Here is a 23,815-nt window from a genome sequence, read left to right as displayed (position 1 = left end):
AGCCACAACTGCTGAGCCTGCGCGTCTGGAGCCTGTGCTCCGCAACAAGAGAGGCCGCGATAGTGAGAGGCCCGCGCACTGCGATGAAGAGTGGCTCCTGCTTGCCACAACTAGAGAAAGCCCTTGCACAGAAACGAATACCCAATACAGCAAAAGTAAATAAATTAATTAATAAAAACTCCTACCCCCAACATCTAAAAAAAAAAAAAGAAAGAAACAGGAGATATCTCTATGGACTCTGCAGACATTAAAATTGTGGTAAGGGAATAATATGAACTCTACACATATAAACTTGAAATTTAAATGAAATGAATCAACTTCTTGAAAATCGCAACTACCACAACTCACCCACAGGAAATAGATAATTTGAATAGTCTTATAACTATTAAGGGAGTTAAGTTTATAATTTTAAATCTCCCCCCAAAGAAATCTCCAAGCCTAGATGGTCTCACTGGAAAATTCTACCAAATGCTTAAAGAAGGGCTTCCCTGGTGGCGCAGTGGTTGAGAGTCCGCCTGCCGATGCAGGGGACAAGGGTTCGTGCCCCGGTCCGGGAAGATCCCACATGCCGCGGAGTGGCTGGGCCCGTGAGCCATGGCCGCTGAGCCTGTGCGTCTGGAGCCTGTGCTCTGCAACGGGAGAGGCCACAACAGTGAGAGGCCCGCGTACCGGAAAAAAAAAACAAAAAAACAAAAAAACTGCGTGCGTGTGCAGCTGGGGCAAATTCTGGACAACAAGATACAAAGAGACCAAAAAGCCCAATTGTCACTTCTGAAGGGTCAGGCGCAAAAGCCCATGTAAAGAGCCAGTTCACCAGCCTCTCAGGGAGCGAGTTAGCAATGGAACTTATTACTTGTTCTCCCTTCCCCTGCTGTAGCAGGGGCCCCAATAAAGCCTTGCCTGAATTCCTTTTCTGGCCTCTGATCGATTTTGATTAAGGAAGCCAAGAACCCTGGTCAATAACTGTACCACCTACTCTGGAATCTGGAGGATGGGAAGGAACCACCTGCAGGAGGCTGAGGCTAGGATCTGCCTGGGGTCAGAAAGAGCCTGGGATTCCAATGGCTGGTGAGGCAGGGGTTCGGGAAGCTGGGAGGCAGAGAGCAGTGGGGCAGGGGCTTTACCATAGGAGGCTGGGGGGAGGGACGGGAGACTCCAGTGGAGGGTGAGCTGGGAGGAATGGGTGGAGGGATGCCAAGGGCACCCAGGAAGCTGGTGGGGGAAGGAGGAGGCGGGGGGAGGCTGAGGGGAAGAAGGGAGGCTGGGAGGGAGGGGTCGGGAGGGGGCCACCAGGGAAGGCTGGCCAACAGGGAGGAGCCATGACAGAGTATGGAGTACAGGCTACAAGGAGGGCGGCCCTGCATTCCATGTGCAATGGAATGGAAGCACTCAACTAATTTATATTTAAGAAGCTCTCTCCGTGAAACCGAGTCTCCCTAAAACTGAGTTCCTCTGCCGAGTGTAGGATTGACCTCTCTTATCCCAAATGTTATTCCCTTTCTTCTCCTGAACCTGCTCCCCTCAAGACTGAGTATCAAAGACAAGGGGATTGAAGCCGAGTACAAGCCCTGAGACCCTGTCCTTGAAGTAGAAGTCTTTGCTGTAGTCTCCCAGACCTCCCCTGAGTCTCAAAGGGCTGCTCCAGAGTGACTGATTAGGACACGTGAGGATGGAGAAACAAAGAGCAGCTTTTGGGCCGGGAAACTGGGAACAATTTAGTCTATAAACCAGCCACACAGCAGAGTCCCCGAACTCCCAGTTCCCTGAAAGATACAGACACACATTCCTAAGCTGTTGTTACGGGAAGCAGACCCCCCCACCCGACGAAAACTGCTGACCCCAAGCACATGGACCCTAGACCGGTTGAAACCAGAAGATGGGTGATACTCGAAGCTTCACCTTGATGCCAATCAATCTAAGAACTGTGCATGAGCTGATCACACACCCTGCAGGCTCCTCCCTCACCCAGCCTTTAAAACTCCATCCCTGAAAGCCAGCAGGGAGTTTGGGTCTTTTGAGCATGAGCTGCCAGTCCTCCTTGCTTGGCACCCGCAATAAACACTGTACTTGCCTTCACCACAACCCAGTGTCAGTAGATTGGCTTTACTGTGCGTGGGCGAGAGGATCCAAGTTTGGTTCTGGAACATGCATGGCCACATACATGGATACTAATGTGTGAATGAATCTTGAACCCAACAAACTGAGAGTAAGTACACACATATATTTTACACAAGCCTATAAAACACATCCAAACACTATTCCCGTAGGAAGTAATTTAAATTTTTAATAGATTGTAAGAAGTAGAAATTAGAGGCCACATGCTCTCATGCAATAAAATTAGAAATTAACAGTAAAAGGATAACAACAACAAAATAACCTGAAATGTAGCCACTTAGAAAGAACAGCAATTTAAGTAAACTGTTTAAGGAGCAAAGCAAAAACGAAATGACAGACTATTCGGAATTCACTCAATGACAGCATGTGGTCCCACCGGCAAACCTGTGCAGAGGTACTGCTGTCGCTCAACTCTAAAAAGTAGAAAAGGAGCAAAATATTCCTTGAAAAAGTAGAAGGGATTAATAAAAAAAAAATCATCACTGACACAACTCAAAAAAAAAAAAAGAGTAATCTTTTTTTTTTTTTTGGCTGCACTGTGCTGCATGCAGGATCTTAGTTCCCCAACCAGGGATCAAACCCGTGCCCCCTGCAGTGGAAGCACGGAGTCAACCACTGGACCGCCAGGGAAGCCCCCCCAAAAGAGTAATCTTGATTAATAAAATGAACAGCTGTTTAGTAACTAAAGATAAACGTTAAATCAACGAAAAGAAAACAAAATTTAACATTAGAAATAAGACTTAGCAATCAATGAAAAGGCTTTAAAAATTCTAACAGCTTTATTGAGATATAATTCACCTATTTAAAGTGTGCCATTCATTGATGTTTAGTATCTTGACAATGTTATACAGCTACAGTCAATTAGGACATTTTCATCACCCCCAAATTTTTCCCCAAAGAAAAAAATTTTTAAAGCACCCCAATCGACTCTCCCAATTGCAACAAACCCAGATAATTCCTAGGTTATTTGAACTATTTCAGAGCATATAGCAAACCAAATGCTTCTGAGTTCATTCTGTATAGTAAGAATAACTGATACAAAAACTGCCCAAGGAGAGCACCAAAGGTAAACTGTAGGTCAATCTCATTTATGAAATTACACACCAAACTCTTAAATAAAATATTAGCAATTCAGGGCTTCCCTGGTGGTGCAGTGGTTAAGAGTCCACCTGCCAACACAGGGGACACGGGTTCGAGCCCTGGTCCGGGAAGATCCCACATGCCGCGGAGCAACTAAACCCATGCACCACAGTTGCCAAGCCTGTGCTCTAGAGCCCACGAGCCACAACTACTGAAGCCCATGTGCCTACAGCCCGTGCTCTGCAGCAAGAGGCCATGGCAATGAGAAGCCCACGCACTGCAACGAAGATCCAATGCAGCCAAAAATAAATAAATAAAACAAAATATTAGCAATTCAATTGCAGCATAATATGTATGCCTTAAATGTGCCTGGACCAAGGAAGGCCTATTTCTGTAACACAAAGGTGGTTCAGCATTAGCAAGTCTATTAATGCAAATCAGTATACTAATAAACTAAAGAGGAAAGCTGTATGATCATCTTCACAGATGTTGAAAAGACAGTGATAAAACTTACGTGCATTCTTGATTAAAAAAAAAAATCTTAGAAAGTCAGGCTAGGGAATTCCCCGGCAGTCCAGTGATTAGGACTTGGTGCTTTCACTGCAGGAGCCTGGGTTCAATCCCTGGTCGGGGAACTAAAATCCCAAAAGCTATGTGGTGCTGCCAAAAAAAAACTTTTAAAAAAAACAAAGTTAGTTTAAAAAAAAAGTCAGGCTAGAAGGAAATGCCTTAAGTTAATAATAAGGGCACCTCTGGGAAGCTGACAGTGAAAACTACACTGAATGGTGACCCATCATGTCAATCCTCTTCACTCTCCATCCTACAAAAGTCAGGAATAAAACAACACTATAAAAAAGGGCTGTTGGGCTTCCCTGGTGGCACAGTGGTTGGGAATCCGCCTGCCAATGCAGGGGACACTGGTTTGAGCCCTGATCCGGGAAGATCCCACATGCATGGAGCAATTAAGCCCGTGCACCACAACTACTGAGCCTGTGCTCTAGAGCTCACGAGCCACAACTACTGAAGCCTGTGCACCTAGAGCCCGTGCTCTGCAACAAGAGAAGCCACCGCAATGAGAAGCCCATGCACCGCAATGAAGAGTAGCCCCCGCTCACTGCAACTAAAGAAAGCCTGCGCAGCAACAAAGACCCAACGCAGCCAAAAAAATAAAATAAATAAATTTATTTTTTTAAAAGGGCTGTTATTAGTCAACCCTTTCCCCTGAAAATCTTCAACATGAATAAAGGGTAACATGGGGCCTGGGCTGGTCCAGATTCCTGTGGAAAAATGACCTGAAAGTTCTGTGCTATGTCACTGTTTTCTTGGAGACCACAGAGCAATGTGGAAATACCTTGCTTGTCCTGTGGAAGTGGGCCCAGATCAGGGGAGCTGTGTGCTGGCACGCAGGCCTTGGGTCTCTGTGAAAACAAAGATGCTCTAAAAACACCTGTTTGAAAACAGGCTTTGGCTTTGTGTCAGGTGCCCCACAGGCACCTCTTCTGTGAGAGCAGGGCAGCCGCGGTGGGTGACAGGCAGATGGAGCTGCCAGGCCTTCTCCCTGCTGTGTCTCCTATCGTGTGTCCTTCTATGAAGCTCAGTCAGGGATTATGTTAAAAGCCTAATGCTAAGTACGTCAGACAGAGAAAGACAAATACTGTATGATTTCACTTACATGTGGAATCTATAAAACAAATGAAAAAACATAAAACAAAAACAGAGTTATAGATACAGAGAACAAACAGGTGGTTCCCAGAGGCGAGGGGATGGGGGTACGAGAGAGATGAAGAGGTACAAACTTCCAGTTGCAAAATAAATGAGTCATGGGTATGAAATGTATAGTATGGGGAATACAGTCAATAATTATGTAATATCTTTGTATGGTGACAGATCGTAACTAGACTTATCTTGGTGATCATTTTGGAATGTATAGAAATATCAAATCACTGTGTTGTGTAACAGGAACTAACACAGTGTTGTAGGTCAATTATACCTTGAAAACAAACAAACTCATAGAAAAAGAGATCAGATTTTACAGAGGCAGGGGTGCGGGGAGGGGGAATTGGATGAAGGTGGTCAAAGGGTACAAACTTCCAGTTATGAGATAAGTGTAATGTACAATATGATAAATATAAATAACACTGCTGTACGTTGCATATGAAAGTTGTTAAGATAGTAAATCCAGAGTTCTCATCACAAGGAAAAACATTTTTTTCTATTTTTTAAATTTTGTATCTATATGAGATGATGGATGTTCATGAAACTTATTGTGATGATCATTTCATGATGTAAGTCAAATCGTTATGCTGTATGGGGAAAGAAGCTAAAAAAAGAGTTGATATGTGTATATGTATAACTGATTCACTTTGCTGTACAGCAGAAACTAACACAACAGTAAATCAACTATACTCCAAAGAAAAATTTTTTAAAAATCGTTATGCTGTACACCTGGGTACACTGCTGTATGTCAATTATATCTCAATAAAACTGGAAAAAAAAAAGCTTATTGCATTACATGGTACTGAATGCCTACTGAAACCCATATCAATCAATGTAAAAAGTTAAGAAAAGGGCTTTCCTGGTGGCGCAGTGGTTGAGAGTCTGCCTGCCGATGCAGGGGACACGGGTTCGTGCCCTGGTCTGGGAAGATCCCACATGCCGCGGAGCGGCTAGGCCAGTGAGCCACGGCCGCTGAGCCTGCGCGTCCGGAGCCTGTGCTCCACAACGGGAGAGGCCACAACAGTGAGAGGCCTGCGTACCGCAAAAAAAAAAAAAAAAAAAAGTTAAGAAAACATTACGCACTATAAATATTCATAACGAAGGGAAAGAACCTTTATTTTCACAGCTTATATGGCTGTCCACCTAGAAACTAAAAGATAATTTTGGAAAAACTTTTAGAGTTAACAAAAAATTTCAACATACAAAATGTACAAAAGTCAACAGCATTTTGGCTTCCGGAAAGATGGAGGAGATGTACTTTTCCCTATTCTTCTGAGTACAACTAAAAACACTGGACATTGTATATAAAACACACATTAAAGACTCTGAAAAGTAAAAAGAAGACAGACTGGTTATGGACCTCGGGACCCAGGGAAGGGCACAGTGGTGAGTTTCCTGAGTTTTTTGGTTTTACTTCCTATATTCCCAGACTTGGAGATGAAAACTCAGAGCCCCCCAAATTCTGTGGTGTTGAAGGAGGCCACATGGGGAGCCTGGGCTTCCACCCACCCCCAGCAGTAAGGAGGTCCCCTCCGCTCACAGGTAAGGTGAAAAGTCAGGGCTTTCAGCACTGCCTGGCGGTGATGAGGCCATCTCCCCACCCCATGTTAGTACAAGCCACTTGGGGAGTAGTAGTGTCTACCCTTCCCAGCCAGAGAGGTATCACTGGAGGCTTTCTGGAGAGCTGGAACTCCCGCCTCCACGTAGGAGAAAATATTCAAGGTTTAGGGATAGGCAAAGAGTTCTTGGACTTGACACCAAAATCGTGATCCATAAAAGCATCAATTGATAAATAAGACTTCATCAAAATTTTTAAAATTTACCCTGCTGAAGACCCTATTAAGAGGATGAAAAGACAAACTACAGACTGTGATAAATATTTGCAAACCACATATTCAACAAAGGACTAGTATCTAGAATATAAAGAACTCTCAAAACTCAACAGAAAAAAAAATGGAAAGAAAATAAGCAAAACACATGAACAGGGATTTTACTAAAGAGGATATACAGATAGCAAAGAAGCACATGAAAAGATGTTCAACATCATTAGCCATCATGGAAACACAAATTAAAACCACAGTAGGACATCACTCTATGCTATGAGAATGACTAAAGTAAAAAAAAAGTGACAACAGCAAATGCTGATGAAGATGAGGAGAAACCGGATCGCTTGTACATCACTGGTGGGAATGCCAAAAGGTACAGACAACCTACAGAGCAGTTTGGCACCTACCATACAACCAGCAACTGCACTCCTGGGCATTCATCTCAAAGAACTGAAAATTGGTGTTTACACAGACCTGCACAGGAATGTTCATAGCAGCTTTATTCATAATAGTCAGAAGGTGGAATTAGTCCAGATGTCCTTCCACAGGTGAATGGTTAAACTGGTCCATCCAGTCAGAGCAAAACTGCTCCATGGAATAAACAGCGAGAAACTATCAGCATGTGCAACAGCCTGGATAAATCTCCAGAGGATCATGCTGAGTGAAAACAGCCAGTTCTAAAAGCCTACATATTGTACGATTCCACTTATATGACATTTTGGAAATAAAAAATATATATAAATGGAGTGCTCTAGTGGACTAGCGATTGCCACGCGTTAAGGAGGGAGTGGGGGCAGAAAGGAAGTAATTGTGGCTATTAAAAAAGCAACAGGAGGGGCCTATAACGTGGTAGAAATGTTCTATGTCTTGACTGCATCACTGTCAATATCCCAGTAAGATACTGTACGATACTTCTGCAAGATGTTACCATTGGGGAAAACTGGGTAAAAGCTACATAGATTTCTCTGTATTATTTCTGTGTGTGAATCTACAGTTATCTCAAAATGAAAAGTTTAATTAAAAAATCAGTAGCTTACCTACATTATAGCAATAACCAATTATAAAATAGAGTGAAGAAAACTACTATTGACATTAGCATCAAAAACTACAGGGGCTTCCCTGGTGGTGCAGTGGGTAAGAATCCGCCTGCCAATGCAGGGGACACGGGTTCGAGCCCTGGTCCGGGAAGATCTCACATGCCACAGGGCAACTCAGCCTGTGAGCCACAACTACTGAGCCCGCGTGCCACAACTGCTGAAGTCCTTGTGCCTAGATCCCGTGCTCCACCACAAGGGAAGCCACCGCATTGAGAAGCCCGCGCACCACAACTAAGAGTAGCCCGCACTCTCTGCAACTAGAGAAAGCCCACGCACAGCAACGAAGGCCCAACACAGCCAAAAATAAAAAAATAAAATAAATAAATTTACTAAAAAAAATACAAACAAACTAGGAATTAGTAGAAAATGTTTAAGCACTGTATGAAAAAGGCTGGAAGACTTCCCTGAAGGCTGGAAGAGACATAACCTGGTCCTAAATCAAAAGACTTAATATGATAAAGATCTCAATTCTTTCCCAATTTACCTCTACATTCAATTCTGCTTCTATTAAAAATAACTCCGCCTCACTGATGACCAGGGGGAGCAAATTAAAAAATAGTGAGATGCAATTTTTCATCTTTCAGGTTGGCAAACATTTTCAACATTGGTGACATCTAATCTTGGCAAGGGTTGGACATGCTCATCTCCAGGGACTGCAGGCAGAAGTGATCGTGAGTACAAACCTTTCTGGAAGGCAACAGCTATCAACATTTTAATGCATTTACTCTTTGTGCCATCAATTCAACTTTTAGAAAGTATCCTTCAGAGATAACACACAAACGTGTCCATAGATTTACTTATAAAACAATTAAATCCAGTATTATTTGTGACATAAGAAGAGACCACTTAAGGGCCCTGCAGTTGGGGACCTGTGAATTAGTGTGTAGAATTTGCATCCACAGAATATAATGCAGGAGTTAAAACGATGGACTAGATCTGAGGCTATTTCTCTAATTTACATACAGAAATTTCTATAAGGGTACATGCTGACATGGGGGAGTTAAAAATTTTACACTTCTGTATTTTGGGAATTTTACAATGGATACATTTCTTTGGTACTTTAAGTTTTCAGATAAATAAAACAAATACATTTCTGGCCAAACTCATCAGGAAAGCAAGAGAAATATACAACAGTATGAAAACAAAAGAAATAAGAACATAATGTTACTATGGGTATTTTAAAAACAATTCTATGCATTACTTCATATTAAAATGTGAAAAGGCCAATACAAAGAAAAAATGTTAATTCTGACAATTGATATTGTCAAATGTGGCTCAAAAGCTAAGAAAGAAATAGAAAAAAATCTGGAAGCATAGAAATTTATGCCTAATAACTTTTTAAATAAAATAGTTCTAGGTCCAGAGTATTATACATTTATGTGCCAGTATCCATCAAGGAACAGAAAATTCCTTAGATTGAAGTTTCTTAACTAATATTTATGAAATACGATAATCATGAAACAAAATAGGGTAGGAGGAAAATGAAAGCTACAAATTAATTGCATTTATGAATACAGATGAAAAATCACAAATAAATCAGCAGATAACATCTAGTAATATTTTAGAAGACTGTGAATCAAGGATAGAACCAGTCTGCTTCAACTAAAGGCTGTTGATACCAAGCTAGCTTAAAAACAAAAACACAAACAAAACCCCTTTTTATTTCAAAAAACTTGAGGAAGGAAGAGTGGCAGCAAGAAGTCAACTCCATATTGAGTAGTTAGGGTCGTCTTGGCCACTGTCACAATATTCTCCAGTAAATTCATACATACAGGATATTCATATACTTATATATCCGAATGGTAACCATCAAGGCTTGGATGTTACTGCTGTAATATAATATAAAATTCCACATTCTTTCAGGTTTCAAACAACTTCAGAATTGAAGTGTGGTTTCCCTAGCCTATTCATGTCCAAAATAAAGTACAACCACAAGAAAGGCCTTTGTAGTGGGCTTGATTAATAAAGCAGATATGGATCAACTGCAAGTTTTCCATGGGTATTTTTGGTTAGAATATAGCTCTTTAATTCCCATGTGTGAGATATTCTATCCTGACTCCAAGAGACACATTAATCTCTGAGCAGAAAGTGGGAATAATTCAGTTCAACCCATATTATTTAATGCTTGCTGTGTCTAAGTCACATTAGGTATTTTAATGTGCAAAAAGTTGGGTTTCTATGATAATTGTCACTCAGAGACATACATTATTTAACTTGAGGAAAGTAACAGAATATGTCTACCAAAATGTCTATTATATGGAATTCAGGTATCTAAATTTTCAGAAGGTAAAAACGATGATCAGAAAGGAAATTCCAGATTATTCAAAAATAATCTTAAATTACATTATTTACTTTTAGAGGGCACACAGGGATTAGTTTTCATGACCTATTTCTATTTCCCTAATTGTATGCCTATTACGGTTTTCATATTTAATTTTTTTGTCATTTTCTACATTTGTTTCAAATGAATTTCTTCACAGAACTTAAAAAACACATAAAATTAATTTAGTTTTATACTATGTGAAGTTAGGCATAAGCCAAGTTCATTGTCACTGAGAAGATATGTAATAGGGAAGAACAAACCTGACTCCATTTTAGATCTATTCCTTTAGCTCTAACCCTTGTGCTCTGTTGCCTGTACTTAGTCATGCTGGCTCTGCACCTTTTGTAAAAGAATGTTGCCTATAGCCTGAAATATACAGGAGAGTCTATTCTCAGGACTCTGACTTTTAAGAGTCCATTCATATAGGGATAAAAAGTTGCAGAACAGAGAAGAACATTTGTCTTGCTGGAGGTTTACAGGAACATTGTGACCTGACCTAAGTGGACAGCTGCAAGGACAAAGGATTCCTGCACCAAGTCTGCAACCTCGCCCTTCCCTCACCTTGCCTTTAAAAATGCTTTGTTGAAACCCTACCAGAAGTTCGGGGCTTTGGGCAGCACAAGCCACCTGGCTCTTTTGCTTGGCCCTGCAATAAACCTCCAAACTCTGATGTTTCAGTTTGTTTGGCCTCACTGTGTGTCTGGCACATGAACATGCGTTCAAGTAACAGATATACATTCAAAAAGTTTTTATACAAAATTTTTTTAACTAAAGAGATTTCATTCCAGTTATGTTCCACGTAGCTTAATCCTGAGAATCTATTAATATAATCTAACATACCAATAGTTCAAAGTAAAAATATATGTAAACTTAACAGATCTCAAAAAACCTCTTTGATATTTAACCTCCAATTTTATTTTTTAAGACTATCAGCAAAATATGAATTTTATCACCTTAACTTTATCACTTTAACATGACAAAATAGCTATCTGAAACCATCTCTCAGCATCATGCCTGACAGTGAATCATTAGGGGCTTCTAGTTAAACTCAGGAACAGAAAGTGAATGATTAAATACCATTAATATCTAACGTTATTTTGATAGTTTTAGTCAAAGCAACTAGACAGGACAAAAAGATATACAAATACTATAAAGCAGGAGAAAATATATCATTTCTTTTGACAAACTATGGGATCAAAGTTTGAATCTGTACATTTAGTGGCATGTACAGTTAAATGTAAATAATAATAAAATTCCTGGGAGTCTTATATACTATTTGTAGCCTCTTACAATGTAAAATAATAATTTTAAAAATGCACTCACCAGAGAAAGAAGATATTTAAAATACATAGCATTAAACTTAAAAAGAAATATGGAAACAATGTACATGCCTTAATTAAGAATACCTTATTGCTAAAAAATGCTAACCATCACCTGAGTCTTCAAGTCATAACCTTTTTGCTGGTGGAGGGTTTGAAATAGTGAGAATTACCAAAATGTGAGAAAGAAACACAAAGTGAGCAAATCCTGTTGGAAAAGTGGTGCTGATAATAAAGTATTATGAAAAAGACTGGGGAAAAAAAAAGAAATATGGAAGGTCCATGTGTACATTTTCAAAAAATAAAAGTTTTATGATATTTATAGCAAAATAAATGTCAGATCTATGAAATATATAGATATGAAACCCTAACATATAAGCCAGAATCATAGGGGTAAAACTGTAAAGATGGACAAAATCAATTTGAGTACACAAAATTTCAGCACAGAAAGAATACTATTAAAAAAGTCAAAAAATGAATAACAAACTATGAAAAATATATATCTGCAACACATACAACAATGGTCAATCTCCTTAATGTAGGAAATGCATTTATAAATCAGTTACGAAAAATAACAACCTAACAGAAAAATAGGCAACAAACATAAATTGGCAATTAGCAGTTAAAGAAATATAAATAACATAAACAAATGTAAAAGATGATCAGTTTCACTTTTAATTACAGAAATGCAAATTACATAATAAGACCTTACATTTTCATCAGATTCACAAAGTAATTCTGATGACACACAAAAGTTTGTGTGGGTTTGGGCAAACGGGCACAGTCATACACTATTGGGAAAACTCGGTGTCCCATCTTTGGAGGGAAATTTAGGAGCAACATCCTAAATGTAAAGTGCACACTTATGCTCTGACTGAAAGGACGCTCTTAGTAATTTCTTCTCAAGATCTATTTGCACGTTCCTCTCTTGTTTGGCCCAATACCCTCCTCACTTGGACCAGCTCCCACAGCAGGAGCAAAAGCCACTCAGTATTTGCTGAGTTATGAATGTGCACAAAGGGTCATCTTCTCTGCCATGTTTATTTTAGCAAAAGACTAGAAACATCCCTAACTGATCCTTCATTAAGTGGTGGTTAAACAAATTACCATCCATCCATCCATCCATCCATCCATCTGTCCATCTATCCATCCATCCATTTATCCATCCATCCATCCAACCGACCATCTGTCCATCTGCCCAGGGCTCTCTATTTAACAGCTGGAATGGGCTCCAAGGGCTGATGTACAAATGTCACCAAGCCACAGGGTTGGCTGACAAAAGGGATGTGAATAACGGTAGGCAGAAGAGACACGTGTGTAAGAATGGTAACACAACACTAATATGCACAGAAAATATCTGGCTACCAAAAACTTTCTGAAGGGGATGCTAGGAGTGTGGAATTGAAAATAGACCTCATAATTATAATAATTTATATATAATAAATTATTATGTATAATAAAAATTAGTTAATTTTTAATTATGCAGAGGAAAAAGACACACAGATATGGAAATGTACACTAAAGAAAAACTAAAGAAAAACAAAAACTGCACTGAAGGATTTATAAAAATAATTTGGATAAAACCAAAGCATACACAATGTGCCCGAAAGGGAAAACATGATGTTGTGAATGTGTCCATTCTCCACCAAATTAACCTATAATTTTAATATGATTTTAATATGATTCCAATTGAAATTTCAAATTGATTCCTTTGAGTCTTGAAAAAATAATTTCAAAACTCATCTGGAAGACTAAACTTTTAAAAACAGGCAAGAACTTTTTTAAGAAGTAGATTAAAGTCTGGGATGGGGGTGGGGTAGGGCTTGCCCTACCAGTTATTAAAATATAGAGTTAAGGTAATAAAAGTGGTGCTGTTCTGTGTATAGCACAGGGGATATAGCCAGTATTTTATAATAACTGCAAATGGAGTACAATCTGTAAAAACACTGAATCATTATGTTGTATAGCTGAAACTAATACAATATTGTCAATCAACTACACTTCAATTTCTTAAAAGGTAGTATTGTTCTGGAATATGAATAAACAGACATGGGAATGGGACAGAATGAAAAGTCCAGAGATAGGCAAATAGTCACATCTGTATGTGTGTGTGCATACCTATGATAATGCTGTCAGAGTAGATACCAGCTCTCTTTTTGACTATCCAGCATACATTCCTGCCTTCCTTCCCTCAACCCTTCCTCACAGTACCTTAGTTTGGGGGCTTATCTCTTGGATTCCACTGGTGGGACAGCTAAGCAGATTTTTTCTTACCCTGGCCAATCAAAATGCTTCCTCCCGGGCTTCCCTGGTGGCGCAGTGGTTGAGAGTCCGCCTGCCGATGCAGGGGACGCGGGTTCGTGCCCCGGTCCGGGAAGATCCCACATGCCACGGAGCGGCCGGGCCCGTGAGCCGTGGCCGCTGGGCCTGCGCGTCCGGAGCCTGTGCTCCGCAACGGGAGAGGCCACAACAGTGAGAGGCCCGCGTATAAAAAAGAAAAAAAAAAAAATGCTCCCTCCCTGGACTCTGACTCTAGGACCAACGGACAAAGAGGTTAAGAACCACGGAATTGGGCTTCCCTGGTGGCGCAGTGGTTGAGAGTCCGCCTGCCGATGCAGGGGAAACGGGTTCGTGCCCCGGTCTGGGAAGATCCCACATGCCGCGGAGCGGCTGGGCCCGTGAGCCATGGCCGCTGGGCCTGTGCGTCCGGAGCCTGTGCCCCGCAACGGGAGAGGCCACAACAGTGAGAGGCCCACATACCGCAAAAAAAAAAAAAAAAGAACCACGGAATTGTTCACTCCTGCAGAACTGCATCCTGAGGAGTTCAGGGTTCCCGCTGCAGACCCCCACTCTGGGTCAGGCTTTTGCAGCCACAGAAGCTCTTTTGGAACCAGCCAGTTTCCAGGCTTAATCTCTAACCCCTTGGATATTCAATAGGTCCCACCATCTCTCTAATAAATGGCCTTTGCCTTTGTCAGTTTTTGTAACTTGCTACCAAAGGACTCAATGTTCAGGTGGCATTTCATATCATCAGGGAAATATTAGATTACTTAGGAAATAGTTTTAGGAAAGCTAGCTACCCATTTTAGAGGAAAAGGTTAAATTCATCAAATAAATTCAAGGATATTAAAGAGTTAATTATATATAAAAAAAAAAAGCACACCAGGAGAGATTATTGGGGTAACATGATCTTAGGAAGGAAAAGGTCTTTTTATTGGTTCCAAGGTAAGACCACAAAGGAAAACTTTAACAGCTTTGAATACACAAAAATTAAAAATTTTTCTATGTGAAAAAATAAAGGGCAAATAACAATCCAGAAATATATCTGACCATATAAGCTGCAGGACTCAAAACCATAATATATAAAGAGCTCTTGCAAATAAATAACTGTTAAATCTAAAAATGGGTAAAGGTCTCAGTCAAATCACAGAAGAAAAAGAAATATAAATGGTGCATATATAAATATATAAAATATATGTAATATGTAAATATAAAATTGCATATAATTATATATAATTACATAATTACATCTTTCCCATCCTTTCATGCAGCATACAGTATAGGGAAACAGGGTCTGAGATTAATACTAGGACAAGTCAACCTTTCAAGACTGGGCACTTGCCTTTCTTTTGGATCTGGATCTCCAGGCACTGTCACTTATTGTCACCCCAGTCACTCTGTCTTGGAAAATTGGAATCAGAGAAAAAAATGGCCAATCCTGTGTAGGTTGCCAGATTTTACCATATTCACATTTAGTACTTAGGAAAAGAGAGGCTACCAAGCTACTAACAGAAGTTAGCAAGTCGCCCTTTCTGTTGGTGATGGGGCTCCAGGTTATGTCAGTTCTTGGTAGTCCTGGGGAAATACTGCACTACAGCGAGGATACTCTGTGTACATCATATTGGGATGAAATATGATCAGTGTGAGCTCACCCACACTGAACAGAAAATGACAAGACTAAGCTCTCAGTTTTGGGGACTCAGTAGGTGTTTCAGCACTCAGCCTGCACCTTACACTAGATTTGCTGGCCTTGGCAGATGAGGAATGTAAAGGGCAGCAGCTCCCCTTTGAACCCGATGGCATGGCCACAGGAAATGTAGGCACTGCCCTGCTACAGAAAAGCTTCAGGTAGTTCAGCATAGCCCCTGACCTCTCAGAAATCATGGCCACAGGTTGGCAAGTACATGGGCAGCTATGAGGGGCATGGCTCTAAAAGGTAGCCTTGTGCCTTCTCTAAGTTAAAGAAACAAATGCCAGCACCCCCATACCCAGCAGCCAGGGTCACATCAGGGGTCACACTGCACCTGTACTGAATGTCATGGGACACACTCTGATTTCTGCACGAGCCACACGCATATGTTACCGAAGCAGGAGCCAAGTTATGATAAGGAATGATGGTTACATTCAACAAACCAAAATGACCCCCTACCATGTCCATAGCACACCATCTACGGTTTTCCTAGATTGAAAAGACTGTTCTCTTTTTTAACTGAAAAATGAGAACTAAATTGTTTGGATGCACTCGTTATCAAGCTTATATGTATCTCGGCACTTAAAATCGACTTACAAAATTGATTTTTAAAAATTCAGTGGAGACAAAAATCAATGCAACAAATATTAAAATAAAATCGTTACTAAAGACATTTATTCTAAAATAGCATTACACTAATATACTATTAGTAACTGACTTATGAGTAGAACCAGTTTTAATTTGGGAGAATTTTAAAAAATGAATCAACGTTAATTCCTTAAACAACACTAAAACATCAGAATAAATCCAAGGATACAATAAAATTATTTTTGAAATCACTTTCATTCAAAATCAAAGCCTATGCCCTTTATCAAAAGGTCTGCATTTCATTACTCACCAACTGACAGCCTTCTAGGGAGTTGACTAGCTGAGCGTTCTGACAGGAGAGAATTGAACCAGCCAAATTCAGCATTACACATACTGCTGAGAGCAGCATGAAAAAGGTAATCTGGAAACAAACCAAACAAGAAATTGATTATTCACTTGGAGAGACTCGAAGGAAAAATTATTTGGCTTTCAAAAAGCTTTCAGATGATCCAGTAATTAAATGAATAACATTTCTGTGTTTTCAGGGAAAGTATTATTTATTAAAATTTCAAATTCATATTACCTTAAATCAAATAAAAAAGGTAAAGTCTCTGAAAAGCCATAGCCAGCAACCATGATTTTATTTGAAATATATTGTAAAATATTTTAGAAGCTAAACTTGAAAACACTATGCATTCTACAATCTCAAAATAGTGTTATATAGTCTCAGAAATAACAAGTAATAAATTACTAAAAAAAACAATTGAAAGAAGTTTATTTATTAGAATGCCTTTAATTCTTTTAATTTTTGTTATGGAAAATTTCATACATATGCAAAACCAGAGAAAACAGTAATAACAACGCCCCGCATACCCATCTCCCAGCCTGTAAATGTACTCCATATTTATTGAAAAAAATCTGCATGTAAGTGGACCATGCAGTTCAAACCTGTGTTGTTCAAGGGTCAACTGTATATATTATTCATATATTAAACATTATATTGTATTAACTAGACAATGGCACAATAGCCACAAACTCTTGACACTTCTGGGAAGGGTGAAAAGATACAAGGGCTTGATCTGGTCTGTAATGTTTTCTACTTTAAAATTTGAAACAAAATGGTAATCCATTGATGGTAAATTGTTAACATCTCTACAAGGAAAGTGTGGGGAAAACATGTGCCTCAGATATAACTGACACTGCAAAGTGCATAATATTTTCTGCCCCATACAGATGAAAATCCCAGCATTAGAACACCCTAGAGGGGAAAGCGGTCATTGAGTAAGCAGAATGCTTAGCCAGAAGGTAATTCATACACTGAAATAAATGCAAACCAAGGAATGCCTTTAAGGACCAATTACATTCACTGATAAAATAAATGCAAATTCCAGTTCAACAGAATAAAGTAAAACCCAGTCATCTAACCCATTGCTCCACACCACCACATACCCACCAGATTCTTCTAGATGACTCTAGTCCAGGGTTGATCAATCCACATTTTTCTTAAGTATTTATCTCATTTCATGATTAATTTGCAGTACCTTCCCCCCAATCATACTTATTCACCTGCTGAATAATTAACTGTTGAACCTCTGTATATAAACAGCATTTTGCCAGAGGCTATGGAGAAATACAATGAAAGGCCACTATACCAGCTTTTCTTCAGGCTCATTTAATCCATACAACAAGCTATAATTATTGTTTTTCCCATTTTACACATAAAGAAATTGAGATTGAGGGAGCTTAAAACCTATGCCAAATCACCATGTTGCCATAGCATGAGCCGTAATTTGAATTCAGTCTGTCAGACAACCTCGAAACCCCATACGCTATTCACTACACTACAGAGACCTCTCCAACCTGGGGTAGATCTTACTTTCTGCTCTTACTGCTTACATGGGCTCTACTCACCATATACCATGAGTTATGTTTTTCCATAAAACCATACAACAGAGTTAGACTAGAATAGTCATATTTTTGAACCAGTAATTCCAATTTGAGGAATGATTAGAACAAGATAATGAAAGAAAACCTTAAAAAAATTTTTTAACTGCTCCAGACCAAGAATAAACAAATTTAAACAAATTTTAAGGAACAAAGTAACAACTAAAATCCCCCACAGCCCTGGACTGTGCCAAGATCTCTAGGTATACTTCCCTATCTAATTATCACACTACCACACACAACAATATGCATCATCAACCCATTTTACAGGTGAGGAAAGGTCTGTATACAACCTAACCTGCTTAAATTCCTACAGCCAGTTATGCAGAGGGAGGCTCTGAACCCACGTAGTCTGATTCTCAAGTAGGTATGGTTAATCATTAACACTTCTCTGTGACCCACATAAAGAAATATATTTTACATCATGATCCAATATGCACACACACATAAAAACAGAGCAACTTCCACAAAACATTATTTACCTGAATGATACGTGGTAAAAATTATTTTTCTTTTTTTGTTAAGATGCTGTTTTTCAGTCATGAAATCTTCTCATGACTTACGGTTAAAATAAGTGCACAATGCTTACTTGCTTCAAAAATACAGTGTTTATTATAACTATAGTAGCAAAAAAACCAAAAACCAAAAAAAAACCAAAAAAAGGAACTAAATGGTCAGCCACACAAAAAATTATCTGGAAAAAATACAATGCATACATTGCTTAGAATGACTCATAACACTTATACACGTGGAAAATATATTTTTTAAATAGCTATATTAAGATAAATAGAGATATAGGCAGTTACATTTTAGTTTTCAATTTATAGACTTTTATTTTTCCTTACAGAGTTGAGTAGTCCAGAGGCCAGACAAGAGCCACTTCGTTTTATTTCCCCGGTATGAAAGCAACTTACTTACGGCTTTCTTTTAAGTGTCTATTTCCATAACATGGTACAAAACTTTCCAATTCGCTTTATAAAGCTAGCAAAATTTTTATACCAATTAAAAAAAAACAGACAGTAAGACAAACCAAAACAAAATAAATCATCCTCTAACATTTTCGGAACCAAAGTGACTTATAATATCACAAGAAGAAAAGACTGCAAACACATCCTAAAACTACTACACACATTTAAGGGTTACAGCAAGATGCTCCCTCCCACCCCAAGCCCTTCCCCGGGGTCTCTCCGAGTCTGTCTCAGGTTTCAAGAGGAAGGGGCTGGGGTTGGGGCCGCGCCCCCGGTCTGGGGTCTGGCCCTGGCCTCCTCCTCCGCCAAAGCCTCACAGTACTGCGCCGGCCAGTCTTTGGGATCCTGATTGTGGACTTTGGCCACGAACTTGAGCACCTTCATCTTGCTGGTCTCCAGGTTGGTGCGCGGGCCCCACTGGAGCTCGTAGTCCACGGGGTCCGTGTGCGGGATGCGCCGGTACTCCAAGTACCGCTGCCGCACGAAGTCCTCGGTGATGAGCTTCTTCGGGTCCCCGAAGATGAGGTGCTTCTTGGTGGGGTGCACCCCGAGGCGCCGCAGGAAGTCCCAGACCTCGGTCTCCTTGATGCTGTTGCCCTTCATGAAGATGAGCCCCAGCACGATCATGAGCAGCCCGGTGGTGGGAGTGCCCTGGTCGCCGCGCATCTCCGCGTCCTCCTCCACCGGCTCCAGCGTGTTGACCAGGATGTAGGTGTTACTCCGGGGCTCCAGCTCCACCAGCCGGTACCCGAACACGTACTCCAGGCGCTCGGCCGCCCGCCGCAGCAGCTCCGGGAGCACGTCCTTGTAGTCCCCGACCACGTGCCGCAGGATGTCGGTGCGACGGATCGGGATCTTCCTCTGGTCCTTGATCAGCAGGAACTGCACCAGCTCCGCCACCTTCAGCTCCAGCTGCTTCTGCGACCGCGGCCCCGGCGTGGGGGGACCCTCGGCCCGCCGGCCGCCCTGCGACGCGGCGCCACCAGGCCCGCGGGACGTGCTCGGGGCCTCCTCGCCGCCGCTGCCCCGCTCGGCCTGGGCGCTGGCGCGGCCCCGGCTCTTCGGCTTTTCCGACATGTCGCGGCGGCGGGACCCGCGCTACGCGGATACCCCGTAACTAGCGGTTGAGGGGATGAGGGTCTGCGCGCGGCTCCTCCTGGCGGCCCTGGGCGGGGCCGGAGAGGGCGCGGTTGCGACCCAGAGGCTGCGCGCTGCGTCAGGGGGCTGCGCGGTTACGTCACGGAGGCTGCGCGCTACGTCATCGAGGCCGCGCCGTGTCTGGGGTCGGTCTGGTTCGGCCGGCGGTCGCGCGGTGGCGGCGTCTCCGCGAAACCCTGCGGGTCCCAGCCGTGTGTTTAATTAGAATTAAGTGTCGTCCTTACCAAACCCTGAAGATAGAGAACAGGAAGCAAATGTCCTGAGCGAGTGTGCGGCTCAGCTCAGGACCGCACAGCTCAGGCCAGATTCGTAGAAAGTATCGAGAGCTCTGAAATCGGGACTGTTTGTAGGTGGAAGAGACTCCCAGGAAGAATGTGGGAGAAAAATAAGGCTAAGAGCGTGGAAGGGAAGTAAAAGCATTTCTTTCCCCACAAAACTGGGCATAAAAAGGATAAAAGACCCTGAGGACTAGTTTGCCGTCGCCAGCCCCCACCCCCACCCCCACAACCATTTCCCACCAGTAACTTTCTCTAAAGCCCCTGAGTCTGTTTAGAAAGAATGGTAAAGGCAGCCTTGCCTCGCAAGCAGGGCTTTTCCCATCTTTTCACCATTTTAGCATTGATACTCTGTGCATAATAAACTCCAGCCGGACAGCTGCGTCAAAGCCATCCCAGAAAGCACATTTGAGTTAGGTCTGGTGAGTTTATCTTTTGGAAAGCACATGCTCATGGGAATTGCCTGGGCCCACACCACAATTTTAGCAGAAATGGCTATGAGAACGCTACTAACAGAGAAACGTGCTCTCTCAAGAGATTACCGTTTAATTTGGGGCATCCCTGATCAAGAATTGCAATCATGTGAATCTCTTAAATGTCTTAATATATCAGCCTTAGGACTCAATGAGAAAGAAAAGAGAACCCAAGGGAATCATCCCTCATAATCTGTGATGTGCACTTTATATAATATATATATATACATTTTTAAATTGTGCAACTCTTAGCCAATGTGAGTCATTCCATTAACATACCATTTGCAGTCTGCTGCCATTACTTCCACAGAGCTCAGCAAATGTGTTCCTTTTCTATTAACTTACTTGCAAAGAAGAAACTGAATTTACTTCTGTTTTTTTTTAATTTTATTTTATTTACTTATTTTTGGCTACATTGGGTCTTCGATGTGGTGAGCGGGCTTTCTCTAGTTGCGGTGAGAGGAGGCCACTCTTCATTGTGGTGTGCGGGCTTCTCACTGCGGTGGCTTCTCGGTGCGGAGCATGGGCTCTAGGCACGTGGGCATCAGTAGTTGTGGCACGTGGGCTCATTAGTTGTGGTACACGGGCTTAGTTGCTCCACGGCATGTGGGATCTTCCCGAACCAGGGCTCAAACCCGTGTCCCCTGCATTGGCAGGTGGATTCTTAACCATTGCGCCACCAGGGAAGCCCCCTCTTTGTCTTTTTAAAGCTACCAGAAAGTGGGTAAACTCTTTAAAGTACCAAATCAAATTGAGTTCCTCTTTAATGCAAATATATTCAAAGGAAAGCAATTCAAAACACATTATTTGAATACTAACATCAAAACACAACGTTATTGGGCCTCCCTGGTGGCGCAGTGGTTGAGAGTCCGCCTGCCGATGCAGGGGATACGGGTTCGTGCCCCGGTCTGGGAGGATCCCATATGCCGCGGAGCGGCTGGGCCCGTGAGCCATGGCCGCTGGGCCTGCGCATCCGGAGCCTGTGCTCCGCAACGGGGGAGGCCACAACAGTGAGAGGCCCGCATACCGAAAAAAAACAAAACAAACAAAAAAAAAAACACAACGTTATTAAAATTTCATTAAATGTCAGTAGCATAAAATTTTTGTTGGAATTCACTACGAAAATGCAATCTGATAATGGCGCTGGAAAGAAACACTAAATGTAAAATGATATTCCGTGTTATGATGCAAGAATGCTAAAATCTGGTAAACTATGAGTAATAACTTTCTGTCCACACAAGATCTAACAATATATCCTCAAGCTTCAATCTTAATGGCAGAAGCCTGCTAAGGAAAACAAATATATCATCAAGGCACTCATTTTTTTTTCCACAATGAGAAAATCCATCTGCTTCAGTTTCCTTGCAAATTAAAATTTAAACTCAAGTTCAAAGAAACCTCCGACAATTGAGAATTCAGCAAAAGGTCCCTTCAGAAGGATCAAGTGTACCCAGATTAAAAAAAAAAAAAAAAAAAAAGCAACCAAGAGATAACAGAGAAATGGGAAATAAGATGTAAGCCATTGTCAACAGCTGGGCTGTTTTTTTAGTGTTTTTTCTTGTTACCAAGTTAGTTCCACAGGTCTGGCGAGCCCTGTGACTGTGTGAAAATCAGCAGTGTCCATCACCAGCATTTTTACCCAGGTAGCATCTTTACCCATTTTCTTTCACTCAAAATGGGTGAAAGAAAAATACCAGTTTTAAGTCTTAAAACACCTCTCTACACTGTGTCCAAAAGAATGCAGGTGGGGGGCTTCCCTGGTGGCGCAGTGGTTGAGAGTCCACCTGCCAGGGTTCGTGCCCTGGTCCGGGAAGATCCCACATGCCGCAGAGCGGCTGGGCCTGTGAGCCATGGCCGCTGAGCCTGCACATCCGGAGCCTGTGCTCCGCAACAGGAGAGGCCACAACAGTGAGAGGCCTGCGTACTGCAAAAAAAAAAAAAAAAAAAAAATCATGTTTTATGATTTTCTGTAGAGTTTCAGAGTTTTATTTTCCTATAGGTTCATAATATTTCTTGTTAATCTTAGGACAAGGTATTTTTATAGTTTTTGTAACTATTTTTAAAATTAACTTTAAAAAATAACTATTGTAACTTTTTTCCAGTGTATGTTCTAAGGATTTTGTTTTTTTAATTAAGTATCTTCCTGCTTTCTACAGAATTCTCACATTTGTCATCTTGTAGAAATTGTACAAAAGCTTTCTGTTTTCTCAACCCCATATACGAACATTTAGGAAGTTCTGCAAATCACCCTAAATCCAATCATTTCTCATCACCCTCACTGCTCCTGCGACCTGGTTCAAGCCACCATCATCTGTTATTTAGATTACTGTTTGTATTAATCAGGGTTCTCTGATAGGATATGTATACATACATAATATATACATTATTATTATGTATACATACGTAATATATATAGAAAGATTGCTTTAAAGAATATACATAGGGCTTCCCTGGTGGCGCGGTGGTTGAGAGTCTGCCTGTTGATGCAGGGGACACGGGTTCGTTCCCCGGTCCGGGAAGATCCCACATGCCGCGGAGCGGCTGGGCCCGTGAGCCATGGCCGCTGGGCCTGTGCGTCCGGAGCCAGTGCTCCACGATGGGAGAGGCCACAACAGTGAGAGGCCCGCATACAGAAAAAAAAAAAAAAAAAAAAAAAAAAAAAAAAAATAAAGAATATACATAGAGAGATTGCTTTCAAGAACTGGCTCACATGATTATGGAGGCTTGGCAAATCCAAAATCTGATGAGTAGGCCAGCAGGCTGGAAACCCAGGGAAGAGTTGCAGTTCGTGTCCAAATGCAGTGGGCTGGCAGAATTCTTTCCTGCTCAGTTGGGAGCGGGCAGCCAGTCTGTTCTGTTAAGGCCTTCAACTGACTGGATGAGACTCACCCACATTAGGGAGGGAATTTGCTTTACTCAAAGCCACCAATTTAAATGTTAATTTCATCCAAAAAACACCTTCA

General features: G+C 41.4%; 2 protein-coding genes across 2 annotated transcripts in view; both read right to left on the bottom strand.

Annotated features, from left to right (window-relative positions):
- Positions 1–23,815, bottom strand: part of ENTREP2 (endosomal transmembrane epsin interactor 2) — a gene marked incomplete at its 5' end in the record, with an annotated part of 375,715 nt that overhangs the window by 78,693 nt on the left and 273,207 nt on the right. The window contains one exon of the mRNA XM_082618313.1: positions 16,345–16,455. Coding sequence (XP_082474439.1) covers positions 16,345–16,455 — 111 coding nt within the window. The remainder of the gene's footprint in view (positions 1–16,344; positions 16,456–23,815) is intronic.
- Positions 18,786–20,134, bottom strand: NSMCE3 (NSE3 homolog, SMC5-SMC6 complex component). The gene has a single exon (XM_082617710.1). The coding sequence runs from the start codon at positions 20,021–20,023 to the stop codon at positions 19,184–19,186; it is 840 nt and encodes a 279-aa protein (XP_082473836.1). The 5' UTR covers positions 20,024–20,134; the 3' UTR covers positions 18,786–19,183.

Source organism: Mesoplodon mirus (genome assembly GCF_964341445.2).
Source record: "Mesoplodon mirus genome assembly, chromosome: 4".
Classification (NCBI taxonomy): domain Eukaryota; kingdom Metazoa; phylum Chordata; class Mammalia; order Artiodactyla; family Ziphiidae; genus Mesoplodon; species Mesoplodon mirus.
Note: the sequence above shows the minus strand (reverse complement) of the source record. Positions and strands in the feature narration are given on the sequence as shown.